The sequence below is a fragment of the Stegodyphus dumicola genome, chromosome X2, assembly GCF_044657685.1.
Source record: "Stegodyphus dumicola isolate Sdum_Otavi_A_Nest chromosome X2, ASM4465768v1".
NCBI lineage: Eukaryota > Metazoa > Arthropoda > Arachnida > Araneae > Eresidae > Stegodyphus > Stegodyphus dumicola.
The window spans coordinates 40,489,186-40,509,215 of NC_140781.1; the positions used below are offsets into that span (position 1 = coordinate 40,489,186).

General features: G+C 33.8%; 1 protein-coding gene across 2 annotated transcripts in view; it reads right to left on the reverse strand.

Annotated features, from left to right (window-relative positions):
* LOC118201402 (transient-receptor-potential-like protein) overlaps nucleotides 1-20,030 on the reverse strand; it is a 45,978-nt gene that overhangs the window by 12,411 nt on the left and 13,537 nt on the right. For both annotated transcript variants that reach the window (XM_085809841.1, XM_085809840.1), the window contains exons 4-11: nucleotides 13,646-13,990; nucleotides 9,552-9,722; nucleotides 9,214-9,448; nucleotides 8,765-8,917; nucleotides 3,821-3,960; nucleotides 2,312-2,427; nucleotides 1,830-2,087; nucleotides 186-381 (exon numbers count right to left, since the gene is read on the reverse strand). In XM_085809841.1, the coding sequence (XP_085665967.1) occupies nucleotides 186-381; nucleotides 1,830-2,087; nucleotides 2,312-2,427; nucleotides 3,821-3,960; nucleotides 8,765-8,917; nucleotides 9,214-9,448; nucleotides 9,552-9,722; nucleotides 13,646-13,990 (1,614 nt within the window). The remainder of the gene's footprint in view (nucleotides 1-185; nucleotides 382-1,829; nucleotides 2,088-2,311; nucleotides 2,428-3,820; nucleotides 3,961-8,764; nucleotides 8,918-9,213; nucleotides 9,449-9,551; nucleotides 9,723-13,645; nucleotides 13,991-20,030) is intronic.

Sequence of the window (20,030 nt, forward strand, 5' to 3'; positions counted from 1 at the left end):
TCGAATACGCGCCGAGTGAGCTGATTATTACACCACGAAGGCATGCTAAGAATGCGGAATAAATACCTTATAACTAATAGACAGAGAATAACACATTTTAATATAAAGTCTTAATAAACCAGCTAACAAAATAATTCTTTCATAAATCGTAACAAAGGAAAAATTCAAATAGTATTTTTACTTACCGAGATAATGTTGTAAGAATTGCTCATCATGGCAATGAGGAGGTTCAACAGAACCACCACATTGATTACGGAATACGAGCCATACATCAAAAGACCCCAAAAGCGCGTGTAACTTTTGATTCCAGATAATTCAAAATTGCTGAGATCTACGAGGCCGAAACTTGCCCAGAATAACGTTTGAGATGATTCGAAGAGACTAGATTGATAACAAAAATAGCAAGTATAAGAGTCATGAAACTGGAATATTTAAGACCTATAATTACAAGTATTTTTAATAATCGAATTAAGTTTTATGTAGTTTTATTGACAATGAAACTTTTACTCATTGTTTCCCCTACATTTTTGTAGCTTCGAAATGCTCATCCAGATGCTCCAGATGTACGTAAATGAGCTTTTAATTAAAAAGGAAAAACGAATAAGATATTACATTTGAATTAAATTGCTGTTGTGATTAAGTAAGTTCTATCTGTCGTGATTAATTATTTTCTATTCTGGAGCTAACTTCATTAGGATTCGAGATTGTAAGTTCCTAGTGCTGAAATATAGAATTGGCATGCCCAATTATGTTAACATAAGTTTGCGTTCAATTGTCGAGTATCAGTTCTGCTGCATTTTCACGTATTAAGTACACGTGTTCACGTAAGTATGTTTCACGTAAATACATGTGTTGTTGTGATTCTTTAATACTCACTACTCATATTCTTTAATACTTCTTAATACTCTTCATTCTTTAATACTCATAATATAGTGGAGTTGCTGAAATTAGCTTAAATTAGATGATGCGAGTACTTGTTTCTGTCATCGGAATAGAATTTATTCTAGTAAATAATTTATTTGTTTCTGATATAAGCTATTGCAAAATCTACAACCTTTAAATACGTAATCTTTGATTATTTTGTTTAAGTAAAGATTTAATAAACTGTTCCTTACATTTTATTTTATAAGATTTAAATTTCATTAACCAGCTTTTGTTTTAAATTTTGCTTTCCTATAGCTGTCCGTCTCAATTCAACCGTGATCAGAAGAAACAAATTTAACGGGTATTTGGAGAAGATGGAATGGAAGTCACGAGACACTAATAGAAAGAACACTAGTTGGCGAAACTGACCTACTGTGGCAGTCTTTTACGGCAAGTTTTCTGCTCTGGTGCTAACCTTAAGCGAAGAGAATAGTTAACCAGAGGGAGTCGCATTACCTGTAAGCGTTATGGTATTTAAGTTACCAGTGGTAAATGAAACTTGAGTTGGTAAAAGTGTTTAGTTAAAGCACTCGTAACTTTAAGTTACATATCGTTTTCTGTTAATGTAATATGAGTATTGCTATCAAGCTGCAGTTTTGAGTTACGATCCTGCAAACTGCAGTGGTCTTTTAAAGCTACATTTCAGTTACTGCAGTTCTGCAAGTAACAGAGACAAGTAAAACGTTTTGGTTGGATTTTATTTTGCTGTGCATTGTTCAAGTTAATGAATTACGGTACGGGCAATAACGTAACTGAAACGGCAAGTTTTACGGCAACTTTACTACTTGCCGACTAACTGAAAGATATAGTTACTTTACAGCTAACAGCATAAATTAGAAATTAAGTAGATGCTAAAATTTTACGCTACGATGCTAAAAGTTTTGCCTCTTACAGTAGTTACTCACTTCGAAAATCTTCTCCATGCTAAGCAAGAGTCTCTTTGATGAGTCCAATTTTCAGTGCCTCCTGGTCCACTGAAACAGTGCTGTTTTTCCATATCAGCATAGTACCAAAGTAACTGGTTTAAGCCGCAAGCAAAAGCAAATAATACCAAGGCATAAATGAAAAAGAACTTGATAATATCGATCACCATTCTTCCCAATGATATCTGAAGCGGCCCAAGGTAAGGATTGATGGAAAAGATGTGAACCAATTTTAAGGCTCTGTGAAGAAATGGAAACTTCAGTTATGAAATTCTGCAATTTTCCTAGTATTATTAGTGTTTTCAAGTAAATTATACTCAAAAACAAAAGATATACGTTCAAACAGCAGATTATAAGTACAAGAAAACTCAGCATTATTAAAACTATAAATTATTACCTTAATGATTGTAGAAGAAAAATTCAATAATAATCAACAGCAGATACAGTTGAGAAAAATTACTTACGCAAAAATATTCCCAGCTGCAAAAAGACCATCAGCAATCAGCATCGGATCATATGCATTCCAAGCTTCTCTTGGAATGTAAACTGCCATTGGGTTTTCAGAAATCTCGGCTTGCGCCTGCAATACATTTATACTTTGACAAACTAAAATAAAGGTATTATATTTAATATATATATGATAGACTTTAAAATAGCCTTTTCATGCATGTTCGGAAAGCAACAAACTTTGTTTTTGTAACTCTAAAAAATTATGCAATTTTAATTCTCTCAATAAACTGTACTAATTACATTAAAATAGCTGTAAATTACAAATTTCTATAGATATATTCACCCGATTGCCTGTTTTGATAACAGAAATATTTTATTCCAAATACTACGACGTGGGCCTAAGATCAAGCATCGTACTTCTATTTTGTAGTTAAACATTATCATGCCGAGTTTAAGTTGGTAGCTTAGATACAGGAAAATAACTGCAGCTGTTCAACGAGACGTTTTCCAATAAAGTAAATTAATACCAATTAAGTAAGATGAATCCGCCTCCCAATAAACTAATAGTTAAAGGTACAGTAAGTGAAGCCTTAGTAATATTTTTCTTCACAGGGCCGTTATAAAAATGTAACTTTAGTGTCTTTTCTCTTAAAGCTATTATGTGACCAAAATTGTCGTACCCTGAAAGTTAAACCTTCAATCCTTCATTTTAGAATTAGAACCAAGAGTCTGCAAATAACCATTCAAGAGGTTAGCCCTTGCAGTCTTTTCGAAACACCTTGTATATTTAACAAATTCTATGTAAATTAGGGAATTAGTTAATTCATATGCTGTACTAAATAAAGCATTTACTGATGATTCGAGAAGTTTCGCTTTACCTTCAGTTTCACTTTACTGATATGTAGTTGTTTTCAAATAAGGATTTTGTGACTAAAAGAGTAAAAGAATAATGCATATCTGAAGTATTTGAAAATCAGTAGGAGAAGCAAATGGAGAATGTGATTTATATTAAATATTAATTATTGTAATAGTCTAATATATTTCGCATGCTTTACAGTGTTGCAAACTAAAATTGGGAGTCGTATTTGAATTTAAGGCTGTAGTAACCCAAATTCGGTAATTTTCAAAATTAAGTTTGCCTATACGTAATTTATGCAAATATTTCATAATAACATCCCTAATTAATGTTTATAATTTTCAAATATTTGCCATCTTTAATTTACATTACGTCGTCGCTTGTGTAAAATGATTGAAGGATTAAATGGTGGTGTATAATTTCATTATGAGAAGTGAAAGGAATCAGTTACTCTTATTATTTTGAATTAACTACTAAGTTTACTAATTTGAATTCAAGTAATTTATAAAATCGTGTTAATAATCTGGGCTTATCAATATTACATGCCACAGTACCAATGCATGCTTTGTAGTACAAGATGACCTTTTCTTTCAAAGTAAAATTATTATTATTATTATAAGCTAATTACTAGAGTTATAAATGAAGCGAAAGGAAGACACTTTCTTACCTGAAAATACGCTAAAACTCTTAAACCGGCTGTTCCAACATAGAGACTGTTCCTTGTGAAATCAATGATGTTCCATAAATTATGAAAGTATAGAACTAAACCTTTCGTCCACAGTTCTCTTGTTTCTTGCCATATATGAGCTGAAAATCAAGTTCAGATAACAAAATAAATAGATTTTTAATATTATATATATATTTGATTAATAACATATGTTAGCTATTATGGCGCAAAATGTTCAAAAATTTTGAATTTTTGTTGTCTCAATTTTGTGTTTTGAAATCTATATTTGACTTCATTTGATAAATTTTGAAAGTGCAATCGTTTCTCATCCTATAGCCGATCTTTTCTCCTTCTTTCCACCGAATAATAATTAGACTACTTCCAGTTACATAGCTGATTTCTAGCTCGTAAAACTCTTTCATAACGGTGTTGCGTCATAAAAGTTCTAGTTACTTCTTGCAAATCGGCTACTGTTCGGCAAGACAGAAACCTCACATATGTCATTGCATCCTTATGAAGATCAGTTTTTCATTATATTTCGTCATATGAAAGCAATCTTCATAAAGGTGCTTGTATCTTTATGGAAGGGCACCGCTGTGAAAGTAGGCTCTTGGTTTGCTACCCTGGCTAATAAAATAAATAAGAACCCAAACCGCATACCAATCCCCCGCATAAAGGTGTGATCACCTTTATGAAGGTTGCTTTCTTCAACTTAAAAACTCATCTTCATAAATTAGATGGCGCCATTGCGAATGTGTCTCTTTTAGGAAGTAATGACTGACTTACATACAGGTGTCAGTACCTCTATAGCGGGGCAGTGTTTGCAGCTCCTCCTTGTTTTACAGACGACAAAATATTAGAAAGGTCCTCGATTAGTGAATTAGCTAGTAGGGCCAGTGGAATCGATTATTCAGATTATGAAAACGTACTGTTTAAATACTACTAAATATCGAAATGGCTGTAATTTTTAATTGCTAGGATAGTTCCGGAATTTGCGTCACGGTGTTTTCTCATAAAGATGCTAACACCTATATACAAACTGATCACTGCTAGACAAGTTAGGAACCTTGGCAATATTGTTCCGACATAAAGGTGTCATGTCCGCACTCTTATGAAGATCAGATTTGAACTAACTCGAAGAAGGCAACCTTCATAGGGTGGGAGCACTGCTCGGGATATGCAAGTAGAATTTTCTTTTGCTGTATTAATCAAATCTTACTTGCAAAGCGACGCACCCTCACCTTTATGTAGATTACCTTCTTCAGGTTTGAAACCGATCTGTTTAAGGGTGAAGGCACCTTTATGTCGAGTCCTCTTATGGAAATTTCCGCTCTTGGAGAACAGTGGACTTGAATAAAAGTCCACGCACCTTTATGACGATGCACCATTATGAAGAGGTTCTGACTTACTTTAGTAAGTTTCAGTATTTGCTCGAAATGTCACACAGTAAATTTCAAAAATTTATTCCTCTCGTTCGAAATTTGTTGAGTATATGACATTACATTTGCAATGCTGCTGCTGTTCTTTCTTCTAGGTGTTGCAGATCATGAATCTATTCCTCATACATAGTACTCTTGATTTATTCCTGCAAGAATATCCTCCAGCATATTAAGACTGTAATCTCGGAAATTGCGTGCGGTGAGGGATGAGATGGAAGCCTTCCAAGAAAGCGAAGTTAAATCAGTCCACCTTCTTGATCTAAGTGTTTAGAAACTGCTCGTACATGACTTTACTCGATGCTTTCTGTTATTTCGCAGCATTTCAACATTTGAATTCTTTCGATGTGTTTAATAGTTTTATGGTAATATTTTTTTTTTTTTTTAATAATTAGGGAATTTTTTTTTCTGTGACTCTATAGTATTCCTTCCAACAATCTTAATTTAATTTTTCTAATGAAGCATGACTGATTATGAATTGCTGTCTTCCGCTAATTAAATTAGTCAAGTATCATCTCAGAAATATAAACGTCTTTTTAAAATACTAATTTGATTCATGGATACCGAATACTTAAGAAGATAACGTAGTAAATAAAGGAGTCGTATCATTTTCCCTTTCTATATTGTTATGTTTGTCTAAACTGGCAGTACAGAGGAAAACAGACGAAATACAGGAAGAATGAAAAAAATAGTTGGAAAGAAATTAAATTAAATGAAGGAAAATCAAATGGAGCCATATGCTGTTTAAATGTAAAGATATTTACCATCACTGTATAGAGTTTGACATTCTTTGGTAGCATAAACTGGCATCGAAATTCCAACAAATATTAAGTGAATTATAGCTGTAGCTGAAACGAAATACAGAGGGTGGAAAAGGTTAAAACAACCTTTTTATTAAAATTAGAACTTGAACATAAACGCACGTCTCATGCTCATCGGTTAAAAATCTCAGTTTAAATACTCTCTAACTGATTTACATTTCTGGAGAGGGAACGGAAAAGAAGAAGGTCTAGTAAAGATTTAAATCATAATAATTAGTTTATTAAAATAATAATAATAACCCTATAGCTGTTTTTAATGATTCTGTTTTAACTACCTGTTTTGTCACTTAGAATAAATATATTAGCTTATAATTTAAAATACTTTGTTTTCTTTCTTTCTTTAATGATGTAAATCTCATCCTAATGAATGAGCGTTTATGAAAACACAAACTAAAATTAATAGTTATAAAAGTTTAGTTAATGAAAGCTGTATAAATACGGCTCTTCAGGAACAGATCCGAACTGCCCTGCCACAAGAAAAGATCCTAAAACTCGAAATGATCGTCATAAATTAAAAAAAAAAAAAAAGAAAGAAAGAAAGAAACCTCGGAGTGAAGAAAGGTAACTTTTTAAAAATTTTTTTAAATATTTCTTATGTTGGTTGTTTATTTATTTATTATTATATTTTAAATGTTTGATAAATATCTGTGTAATTTGAATCTTTTCAATTATAATAACGGGAATGAAACCCAGACTTGATGGCAAATTTAGATGATTTTTTTAGACACTTTTCTTTATTTTATTCTTTTAACATATTTATTTTATTTTCCCATATTTATACCTGAATAATGCTAAGACACTTCTTATTTTCCCTATATCCTACTTGAAACAATAAATAATGCATATCGCATATTTCCGAATATAAACCAATTCACGCATAAGCCAAGAGAAAAGATTTTGCTGGGAAAGTTCAGCCAAATTGAAAATCCGTGTATGAGCTAAATTTAAGATTTCACTGAAATGAGCTGAATTTAAATTTCCGCATAAACCCAGCCATACGATTCTTCAAAAACATGAAGAATTAAATGCTAACTAGACTGTATTAGACCAGCTGAAGTACCAATTCATCTTCAGGTCCCATTTAAAATCTAGGAATGAGAGCATTGAAGAAAGAAAGGCATTTTTGACGTCGATAATTTTCTCTTTCAAAATTCTCCCAAATTTTGGTCATTTGACGCTTTTGCCATACAGTGACTTTTAGTTTGTTTCTCAGTTGTAGTAACCATTCTCAAACAGTAAAATTTTTTGTTTTCATATACTCACAAATGAATAAAATGCAATTCTTCCTTTATGCTATATAGTGAAAAGTTTCCAAAATAATTCGAATTGATTACGTTTCACTCAAAATGAATTTGTTTCTTCCTAATCGAAGCTTTAATGATGTCTAAAAGGATTAATAACTAATAAGAATATAATTTCTTTGTTGAAACACGTGGAAAGATTTATGCAAAAGTACCTATATATATGTATAATAACTTAATTCCTTTACTTTTACTTCCTATTATGCAGATAGCCCTCGAGGCTTTGCCATAATCACATAAACCAAACCAAACCAAACCTTTACTTTTCCTGAAATTCTATTAGTTATATCGCTTTAGTTGACAAGACGATGAAGCCATGAAAGTTCTTTATTGATCCTTATCTGGAGAATTAATCCAATTGTGCTTCCAAAAGAGAAAGAGAAACGAAAGCGTGATGAATCCCGTTGATATCAATAATAATTACCGCGGGTGAGAAATAATCGAGAAAAAAGCATATTCGATCATTATATGTCAATGGACTACTGTTAATAATTTGCCATAATCTATTAAGATGCATCCCTAATATTTATTATCGTGTAAACTTTTGTTCTTGTTCAATTACAATTCAGTAAGTTTGCAAGTTTATTAAAGGTTCAGTATACATTGAGCCTTACAATACTTTGTATGAAGTTTGTTTTTTCAAATTCTGATTTGGTGGCAAGTAAGCTACTCGCATTAGCATTATTAAATTAACAAATGAGAGCTGGAACACTTAAAAATATAGACTGGCTTTGCAAATGCAATATTAAACCATAAACAGTATCTAAAATTTGCACGGCATCTCTATCTCATTAATAAAATTTCACTGTTCGTTAAATTTCTATAATTCTCCTGTCTGAAAACTTTGAACGAATTTCCATATTGTTTTGTAATTATACAAACCAAAAACCTTTACAATTTTTTTTTAAAGTTGAATTTTTATTACTATTCATTGAAATAAACACCATTAGAGCGATACTGCACATTTTAGAAGGAAATGAGATTCGATAATCTAAAACTTTTAGTACTAAAAGTCCTCTTAATGAATACTCTTTGAATAAAAAATCATCTGATTTGGTTTGCTTCCAACAATTAACATTTTATACAGTTATAGTCATGTTCCCTTTCCTGTTGTTAAAATGCATTTAATACTGTTACTATTACTATACTACTGTTATAAGGTATTTCTCAGCGAGTCTTCGTGGTGTGGTGGTCTGCACGCTCAGTGCGTAATTGAGAGGTCCGCGGTTCGATTCCCGGCGAAGGCGGTTGCTCCTTTTTCATCTTTTCTACTTCCAAATTACCTAATGTCTTTACACTGTAACTTGCTAGGTATTAATTTCATTTTCCCCTTTTTCTAACTTAAAAAAAATTAATTAGTCCTAGATATGAAGTTGTATAACTTACCGACTATATATAATAATATCGTTGTCTCTAGAATCGTTGGCGGTTGGCCTCTTTGCTTTCTTAAAACTTCGTTTGAATCCATTTGCATCTTTCCGCTCCCAAACCACTGAGCCACCAGTGTTTCTACTCTTTGTGATGCCAGTATCAAGAGCACTGAAATGAAAGATAAAAAATATAGCCTTATATTTGGCAAATATATGCTCTTTATGCAGCATATGTAAATACGAATGCGTAAATCTGCAAGTAGTTTTAATACATTTTGCTGCATTCTAATACGTAATTATTCAATACTTTATTCAACAGTACATTCACGTGCGCACTTAGTCACCAGAAAACGCATTTATTCGTCTGTTTTCAAATACATGTTCAAATTTTGGCTTCTTAATATTCATATCTGAGTAACAACAGGCATTTAACTGGGTAAAACAAAAAATATAACATTTACTTACGTAGGAAGAAAAGATAGGAGAAAGAATGTATGATGAATTTAAAAAATGGTTTTCGAACTAGTCGACCTCTCTCGGTATTTGGGAATAACATGTACATGATGGAATAAAATGGGAAGAGCACTCCTATTTTTATAATATCCCAAAGCTGGTACACCGGATTTTGTCTCCGAAAACCAGGTAATCCATCATACCACAAGGTACTTAGTAGTTGCTGGACATTTGGATGAGCTATGAACTAGAAATGAAAATAAGGAATTAATAGGAACAGAAATAAAAAACATTTTTGGAAATTCTATGAATTATTTTAAATAAAAATTGCTAATATACTTAAATATTACCTTTTTTTGTTTGTATTTGATAGCCATTTCTAGTCTAGCCAGGGGCATATGATCTCCATGCTGGTAAGGTGGTCGTGTGGGATCATAATTGAGCACCATCTCCAGTTCCCGTGAACTCCTCGCATGGTCCAATAAAGCGGTTGCAAAATCTTGGCAGCGTGAACGGAGTTTCTGCATTAATAAAATAAATTAAACGTTCATGAGAACAAAGTTATAATAAGGGCAATATTACTAAAAAGTATTTTATTTTTAGTTACTAAACATTCGTTAAAATTATATATTCTTATATACTTGAAGCACCTCTGTCCTTTCTTTTATTTAAGACCTATTTAATAATTTCGATATTCGAGGTGTCTTTCGCAGCTTGCTTTTGGTAATTTATTTAAGCAGTCTGAAAGGAATTCGTACCTCTCTGTCCTTGCAGTTAAAAAATGACTCATGTGCCGATGTTTTTCTCTTACCTTTTAGTCTATGTATGCTGTTTTGTATATCACATAATTCTATGCAGTAGATGAATTACAAAGAAAAATATTGGTAAAAGTTACATAATGAGCTTCATTTTTCTTTAATATTCAATTCCATAACTTATAAATTCCAAAAATTATGCGTATTTATTAAGGGAAATAAGACAGGAAATAAGAATTTTGAGGAAGAAGTTTATAAATGCAAAATAAAAGGAATTAAGAAAACTGCCATGAAAGCTGTTTAAAAGGAAAGGCTTTTTATCTTAAATGCTCAATGTTCTTGAGCAAAAAAAAAAAAAAAAAAAAAAAAAAAAAAAAAAAAAAAAATACAAATGAATATTCATTTAGAAATAGATGAGAGCTGAAAAATTAATAGCTTTTGAATCGCTACTGATAGGCTATTTAAAAGTAAAAATTAATAATATTTAGCCGCAGAGTTCTATTTTCCAAGTATCCAGATCCTCAACATGTTATTTTCCGAATACTTAAATGATTAATTCTAGGAAAATACAAAATTTCATAGGAGCAGAGATTACATGCGAAATTTTAATTGCATGCATTTATACTTTTAATTATTCCATTCGCTACATCTGTTACTTGTAGGTATTAAAATATCATTTTGCAGTCAATGTCTGCTCAAAATTTTATATATGTTATGTAAAAAGATGTATATTCATGTGGTTAGTGCATTTTAATTCGATAGGTAAGATAAAGAAACTAAACAGAAATGATGCAAATTTAATCTTTAATGATTCCAAAAATCATCTTTTATGTTGCAGCTATTTTTAAGCAAAAGAAAAGAGCTTGTGACAATCAATATGCTAATTACCAGTTAAATGTCCCAGCATATCACAGCTGAAAGGCAATAGTAAAATGATCAAAACTGCTATATACTTCACGTTAACTGTATTTGGCGAAATGAATTATTTTGACGCTTGTAAATAATTATAGCTGAGTCACAAATTAAAATTCAACTATGACAATAATTTTACTTTAATATAAACAGACACATAAGGAACTGATAGGCGAGACGTAACAAAAGTGAAGCATAAATACTAGTTTTATTAACCACTTAATTTCAAAGTATGCAAAACTCAAGCAACAAATTCATTTTTCAACATACAGCCATGAACTTATTTAAAAGGGCTTTGGCGATTAGTACTCGGTAGAAAAGTGATGCATATGCAATTTCAGCAGCATGACGTCAGGGGGTATGTCAGGGCGCGCGAAATGCGAAGAGTCAGCGCGCGCAGTACAAAGCAACTTAATAGAAGAAAGGGAGGCACATTTCTTGGCATTCTTCTGCAGGTGAGCCGCATAGATATAAGAAATATCTGCCGCATAGATATAAGAAATATCTGCCGCATAGATATAAGAAAACATCAGGACACCTTTACACGTGGTGAAATGGCTAGTAAGCTTGAGAAGGGGCGTAGATCGACGTTTGTCACCCAGGAGTTTGGAATTGATAAAAGTGTTGTTTTACCAGCTTGAAAAGCCTTTCAAATTAGAGGCACCGCTGTAATAAATGTTGATAGGGGTCAACCAAGGTAAACGACAGGGACTGATGACCGATATATTGCCTTGCAAGCGTAAAGAGATCGAAACCAGACCGTGAGCAGCATTGCTCAGCAGTTGCGCACGGCAACCGGACGTCAGGTGTCCTAGTTTACTGCGGCCAGACGGTTTCATAAAGGTGGCCTATTCGCCCAGCTTTCTGAAGGCTACATGCCATTGACTGACACCAGCCATTTACAATGGGGCCATTACAACGCCATTTACAATGGTGTAGAGAACACAAAGTCTGGACACGTGGAGTCACGTGCTCTTTACCAATGAGAGACATTTCAGTCAGACAAACGAGTCTGGGCCGAAGTTGATATGTAGAGAGGTAGGGACACGATTTCATCCCACTAACATCAGGGAACGAGACCATTGGGGTGGTCCCGAAGTGCTGGTATGGGTAGACATTAGGATGAACGGACGGACGGAGTTGCACATTTTCTACAAACGTTCACTTACCATAGATTGGCCAGCGTGCTTCTGTGATTAAATCTCACCGAACATGTGTGGGGTACTTTAGGAAGACGCTCAGCCGCACGATCGCACCGTCCAGAGAACACCAGATAACTCAAAAAATACGCTCCTTGAAGAAAAGGAACTCTTATTTCTAGAACTGTTAGATAATTTGGCGTTGAGTATAGATAGACGGTGCAACGCATTCATTGCAGTTAAGGAAGGTTACTGAGGTTACAAAAATGAGCCTTCCTAAGGGTCTTTGGTTTGCTGTTCTCCCTCCTGGCCAGACAGATTTTTGTACCAACTCCATTCTGCCAATAAAGTCTTTTTCTGTTTATTGCGTTCGGTATGAGCGTTATTCATATTTTTCCTACTATACTTTCCCCGTCCATTAAGCACTACATTGTGTCTCTGTAGTATGAATTTCCCGTCTTCTAGTTGACTTTTTATTGTAAGTTGCTAAAGTTTTGCCCACTAGTGTATATATCTGAAATTTAATGAAACGTTTGGGAAGTCTTTTCAGTGAAGTAGTGACGCCATTCGAAGTAAAGCAAAACTCAAAACCCATAATCCAAATCTTCCCAGGAATTTCACTTCAAAGGAATCAAAATTCTTCATGAGTTATTATGGATGATTTACAGAGCTTCACAAGCTAATTTTAACTAATATCATACTTTTGTTTCTCTGTTTTTTTTTTATGAGAAGGTATAATAATTTCAGAAGTCATGGTAATATTTTGCTGACAAGGAAAGGTTTTCAAACGGTAATGATGGAATATGAAGCTATTTTTAAAAACATTAGAATAAATCCGAATAAAGGGGAAACTTAGATGTTAAATTGCACCTAAACAGTTACATGAAATCATTAAGAGAAATTTGTAGGAGGCTAAAAGCATATCATTCTCGGACTTTTCAATTTGATATATTTTATGAAATATTAGAATATTGTAGTACTGTCAGGAAATCTATGAAAATTTGTGTATATAGTATATATATTTATGGCATGCAGTGGCCGTAATAGCTGAAAAGTTAACTTTCGAAACTACCTAATGTAAAAATAGTAGATTTTAATCACATCGCTTAGTTTACAGGTATAATGAAACTGAAAATATAGGAGGCTGCACAATCCTCGTTTAATGGTTTGGCGGTTTCGTCGTTGTACTCGCCAGGTAGAGGATCATTTGGCATTCAAGGTGCTATTTTTTTGTTTTACAGCCTTCTTATTGTAATTTAGCGGCTGATCTTTTTTTTCCCAAGGCATAGGTTCATACGTTTACATAATGCCGTACTTGTTTTTCAAATAAATTTGAAATTATCTTTTAAGTACGTTTTATTTTTTTATTGACATCGGAGTGAGAGAGCTGCAGTTAGGGTTTTCAGTGCCCATGGACAATTGATGATCTCGCGCCCCTCTTGTTTGCCAAGAATGGAAAACATTTCATTCTAAAAATTCGTTATATTAGTTCGGCGCCCCCTGGAGGCTGCGCACAGGGACAGATGTTTCCTCTTGGTCCCCTCTAGCTATGCCCCTGGGAGTAAGCAGTAAATAACTTTATTTAATTTACTAAAAATAGATTTTGTTATATTTCTTATTTAGTAAGAAGCTACTTACCACGTAATCTTCTTTGAATTCGTTCTCAGCCATACTCAGTCTTCTCAATTCCCAAGAAAGCTCGAAAGCGGTAAGTATAGGATCGATGGAGGACAAGCATATCAAGGACGGGGATGACAAGGCTCTGTATGCATTAATCCTTGACCTAGAGTGGCAAAGACAGTCCTCTTCCATTGCTAGGACGCAGTCTCGACAGCGACAACGTACATCGTGTGGCATAGGGAGTGTGGCACCTCGATCCAAAAGGATTTTCAGTATTTCATAGTTATCTTTATGAGCAGCAAGTATCAGTGGTGTAATTTCCGGGGTGAATGTTGAAATGTCTCGATCCACTTTTTCCCAGCTCTGAAAATTTCAGAATAAATAAATTCGATGAGTGAACCTCATCATAACTCATTTTCTTCCAGTCTCAGAATAAATAAATTCGAAGTAAATTTCTGTGAACCTCATCATAACTGATTCTTTTTTTAACTTAATGAGGTAATGCGTCTATTTTTTCAGAATAAACACCCACTTTGATTTTTCCTATTCTTGGATTATTAAATAGCGATAGATAACCAATAACTTCTTTTTTTGGCTTGTTGTTGGTGTGCTATATAAAGCATTAAATAGAAGTATAAACTTCCTTAACGTAAGGAAAGGTTTTACGTTAAGGAAATTTATACTTCTATTTAAGTATAAACTTCCTTAACGTAAGGAAAGGTTTTACGTTAAGGAAATTTATACTTCTATTTAAGGGTTTTTTTCATTTAAGGTAAAAAACATCTAATCCTGTTGGAAACTGGTAAGCATTTGTTTGCACTAACCTCAGCTTAAATCATTACAATTCCGCAGCCGGGATCCGTTTATGCGCATAAAATACTTAAAGTACAAAGTGGAAGCAGTCAGCTCTTTGTACTGTTCACACCTTATTTGAGTCAATTGCATACAGAAGTGTACGGTTTTGCGGGTAGTATCCTGAAGTATAACTTGTGATTTATTGACTAAATAGTTGTCCAGTGTGTCGAATTCTATATGAAGAAGGTGCATGCTATTATGTGTGAAACAGATGTCGAGCACCTGAATTAGCCGTGAAAGGATTTTCACATTTTAAAGGCACCCTTGGGATAAATCCTGCGGCTGTGTGGTCGATTATTGCCTTGTAAAAAATGTGTTAAGTGTATTACAATAAAGAATAGCAATAAACCTGGTAACATAATGTCATCGCTATATTGTGTTGTGCAAATGGGGTACGGTGACTACCAGAAGTATCTGGCTGTTGTCGGACATGGTTCCCAGCCATTCATGTCTACCATTGAAGAAATGTTAAAACCAGTGAACGCTTATAGTTCAACCCAAGTTCGAATCTTGTGAACGGGTTGTCTGCATGGGTGTTTTCATGTTTTTCTCCGTGTGTAACAAATATGAAACAGTTTTTCTTTGATAATGCTTCACGAAGGCATCCATTTACTTAAACAGTTAAACTGCGTTTGTTTTGTCACTATCAAATAAACCAACCAACCCAAACAATCATTTTCCGTATGAGCGATTTGTAGTGTTCCGCAATTAATGCGTTAAGAGTATTACAATAAAGAATAGCAATAAACCTGGTAACATAATGTCATCGATATATTGTGTTGTGGTAATGGGGTACGGTGACTACCAGAAGTATCTGGCTGTTGTCGGACATGGTTCCCAGCCATTCATGTCTACCATTGAAGAAATGTTAAAACCAGTGAACGCTTATAGTTCAACCCAAGTTCGAATCTTGTGAACGGGTTGTCTGCATGGGTGTTTTCATGTTTTTCTCCGTGTGTAACAAATATGAAACAGTTTTTCTTTGATAATGCTTCACGAAGGCATCCATTTACTTAAACAGTTAAACTGCGTTTGTTTTGTCACTATCAAATAAACCAACCAACCCAAACAATCATTTTCCGTATGAGCGATTTGTAGTGTTCCGCAATTAATGCGTTAAGAGTATTACAATAAAGAATAGCAATAAACCTGGTAACATAATGTCATCGATATATTGTGTTGTGGTAATGGGGTACGGTGACTACCAGAAGTATCTGGCTGTTGTCGGACATGGTTCCCAGCCATTCATGTCTACCATTGAAGAAATGTTAAAACCAGTGAACGCTTATAGTTCAATCCAAGTTCGAATCTTGTGAACGGGTTGTCTGCATGGGTGTTTTCATGTTTTTCTTCGTGTGTAACAAATATGAAACAGTTTCTCTTTGATAATGCTTCACGAAGGCATCCATTTACTTAAACAGTTGAACCGCGTTTGTTTTCTCACTATCAAATAAACCAACCAACCCGAACAATAATTTTCCGTATGAGCGATTTGTAGTGTTCCGCAGTTACGCAATTTATTCACACGCAGGCCCGTTTCCAGACACGTAAAAACGGACCTTGGCTTCCATTGCGAACTGTGGCTCGCCAATGAAGAATGCACGACTTTCTGCAGTGGTGTCTGCCCAGTAATCGAGCCAGATTAAACAGGTAGTGCAGCTTTACGGAAAGTGATCCGCTCTGTAAACGAGGTGCTGCATTTCACGATGGTTAAACAGTGTCCTAGAAACTCCCACTAATTTTCACGTATTCACATAGGAGTTCAGATGGATAAATCCCCGCCTGTAGACTACATGATAAACTACGGATTGTAGAAACCGTTGTGCTCCGTTCTGTTTCTGAGATTATGCTTGCTATTTGTATCCCTAAAGTGGTATTGAGTTAGCATGTGGCTCTTATCTTTGTGGCGGGCCCACCAGCGGCCGAGCGGTAAAGTCGCTGAACACTGGTAGTTCGGTCCGAGGTTCGAATCCCGCGAACGGGCTGGCTGCATGGGTGTTTTCGTGGTTTTCCCCATGTGTAACGTGTATACGAGCCAGTTTCCCTTAGCAAGTCCTCCACGAAAGGCATCCCTCCTCTTAGGCAGATAGCCCTAGTGTGCTTTGCCATAATTAAATACACCACACCTTATGTTTGTGGCAGGTGATATGCTAACTACACTAACATATAGCTCCGACCCTTGTGCCGAGCCGTATATTGACTTGTTTAATTGGACTTTAGTTGGACGATTTGCTGTGGAACTGATTCAACTAAAAATTCGTTACATTAGTTCACTTTACTGATTCACTTTACTGATTGAGTGAACTTTACTGATTGAGTGAACAGTAATTCCACTAAACGGAATGGTAGCTCTTTTTACAGTTCTCGTAGAACCTTTGTTAGAAGTATGACAGTGTTATCCTCAGATCCCACTGTTCGTTCGATTCTTTTCGCTCTTCGCTCCTATCTAGCTAGCCGTTCTTGATTCATTCTTCTTTTTCCGATCTTTTTCTTCAATGTTGAACGGGAGTCTTAAAAGGAAACTTTTCAGTTCATTGAGCGAACCATTCTGACCCGATCACATAAAAGAACGGTTTTTCTCATCTCTAAACTTTAGGTCAGTTAGAGAGCATCTCGTCTTTGCTCATCTGCTCATATTATGCACAAACATGAAATGATGAGGTATCCTTAAAGTGAAGAGTTCCGCTGCTATAATTACGTTCTTGCAGTATGAGTTTTGAAATAACGTTTCAGCAGTGCTCTGTTTTATTTCCTAATTATTAAATGAGCTTTCATCGATATAAAGTTTTAGAACTATTATTTGAGAGAAATGCAGTTATTTGCATTAAATTATATATGTCTTATCAAGTTATATTTTGATGTAATGTCAAGTGATAAAATACCTCTCGATGCTCGTAAAAGTATAAAACCCTCATGATCCGCGGGTTCTGTTACCCCTGGTTGAAATAGATTGCAAACATTAGTTCTAAAAATTTTTCACGTATTTTACCAATGATAAAACTTAACATAAATAATTTTTGCTCCCATGTTTCTTGTTTTTTATTTCCGTATTTTAATTCTTCATGCACGTAAATGTTTACTAATTGATTTTCGATCTTTGCCTATCTCTTAATTCTAGAACATGTGGTAGACTCTCGAAATGCTTTAATTATGGTTTGTATATCATTATATTCGATTCGTGTACGAGACCTCTTCAAAAGAGTTTGACATGGATGTATAGGAGTTATGCGAATGCAAATTGAATCAAAAATTATGTTCATCCAACTGCTGTCTTGTACTATGAACTATTGCGTCCAACAAACAAATCACCCGAATTTAGTAACAGCCACGTTAGAAAGCATTTGCCTTCAGGCGACCGACGAAAGTATGAATAGTTCTACAAAACAGCTTTCTCTCTCCCTCTCTTTTTGGCATGGAGGTAGGAAAGGGAGGAGGGGCCATTCCGCGCTAGAAGTGAAGCACTGCTTTGAAACTTGGGTCACCAGACGGGGCGTTCTTTGTTTACATTCAGAAGCTCGCTTGACAAGATTCTGATAGTATTTCGACACACGACAGTTCCATAGAAATCGAAAAAGGGACACTCTCGCATGAAAGAAACATTCATAGTGTGATGGATAATAGCAATTTGTATAGTTTACTGACATTTACGCAAAAATCACATCTTGGTTATTTTTCGATAACTAACAACAGCGATTTTGATTATGAATTTGTTTTATAAAATTCTAAGCTGTTGTACTACAAAAATATAGATTTGAAGAAAATTGCTAAAAGAGATCTGCCAAAATTTATTTTCTAGAAGATTTGAAAAGTTTGAAACTTGATGGCTAAATTTAAATATAAAATTATGTATGTTAAAATATTTGTAATTAGGCACATAGGTCAGATTAAGTTTTATTAAATAGAGTAACGCATGCAATGGCTATCTGCCTAAAGAGAGAGATGCCATCGTGGAGGAATTTTGAAGAAAAACTGACCTTTGAGTGGGTATTAAAAATAATACTTATAGTTTTCATTCAAATTATATTCATATATATTTTTTATGTAAAACTTTCGGGTGTATGCTAAATTAGCGTAAATTACTTTACACGAAAAATATAGTGAATGCACAGAAATTAAAGATTTGCACATGCCAAAAATGATAAATTATTTATACGGGTATTTATGCATGTGCTTGCAAAAAGCATGTATCTGCCTTTGACAAAATACTTAAATATTCATTAAATTATTTATAAATGTATTTGAAATGAAGAATTTATTCACTTATAAACAACTGTGAAAGTACTGTGAAGAAATCTAATGATTAAATGTATCTAATTTATAATGATTATAAATGTTATCTAAATATATAATAACCTTAATATTGAATTGTAAACATAAATTGAAATCCTGTTGACAAATACGTTATAAAACTATTTAAGCAAGAATTGTTCGTATTGGAAAGCAATCTGTTAAAAGGTATTGTAAAGCAAATGCTATAAGATGCGCACTTAAGAACGTAATAAAGAGTTTTGGAATATGTATTGTTGAAATGAAGGGTAAAAAAAAAAAAAAAAAGAAAAAAAGAAAAAAAAAAGAAAAATCTGATAAGTATAATTAAAAGAATTATTCCCTTTACATTTTATAATAACTCAGTTACAAGTTTTAAATAATACTTAAAAAAAAAAAAAACTTATTTTATTCCCTTTCAGAAATGTTCAGAGAAAGTCAAATACTATTTAATACCTATTTAATTATTAGGAATTAGCGAAATACTTATTTAAAGTATTTCGCTAATTCCTAATAATTCTCTAATTTAAAATGAACCGAATAGAGCATTAATTATAAATTGACTTACAATTTTCGATTTAAAAGAAGCCAAAAAATCATGTCGTATTTAAGAAAGTATTTTAGGAAGAAGCTCTATAAATAGAAAAGAAATAATGCATAATTTTAATATTAATAATACAATAAACACTGATCTTAATTTTTGTACCTTAACCGAATAAAATCGAATTACCTTAATTTTTTTTTCTAATGTAATTAACGAAAACTTGTGAAATATTTCATTCAAATTAAACCATTATGAGAAAACTGTCCTGTGAAAAGTATAGCATTTAATTCCGTTCAGAATGAAATGTTGTTTAAAAATATGTTGTTTTCACATACTTAGGACTCTGAAGTGTTGTAGAAAAAGAAAATATATACATTTATATGTATATTTGCGACGTAATTACAAAATATTTACACCCGAACGCGTCAAATCCCATAGAACTCAATGGTAAATGACCCAATGTTTTGGTCACCACGTAGGGATCGCCGGTGCTTCAGAGCAGGGTACGGAGAAACTTGTTTAGGGCGACTCCTTCTTACTTCCTACCTCCATGCTTTTTGGGGGTGGGGGTGGGGGGTTGTGTTCGTTTGTTCACAGTAACAATGCTCGCCCTCATGTGACACCAAATTAACAACTTATTAACAAAAAGAAGTTTTGGAACTCTTCCATGTCCTTTACACACTGTAGATATGTTTGCGCGTGATTTCTTTTTTTTCCCCCGAGTCTCGAAACGAAGTA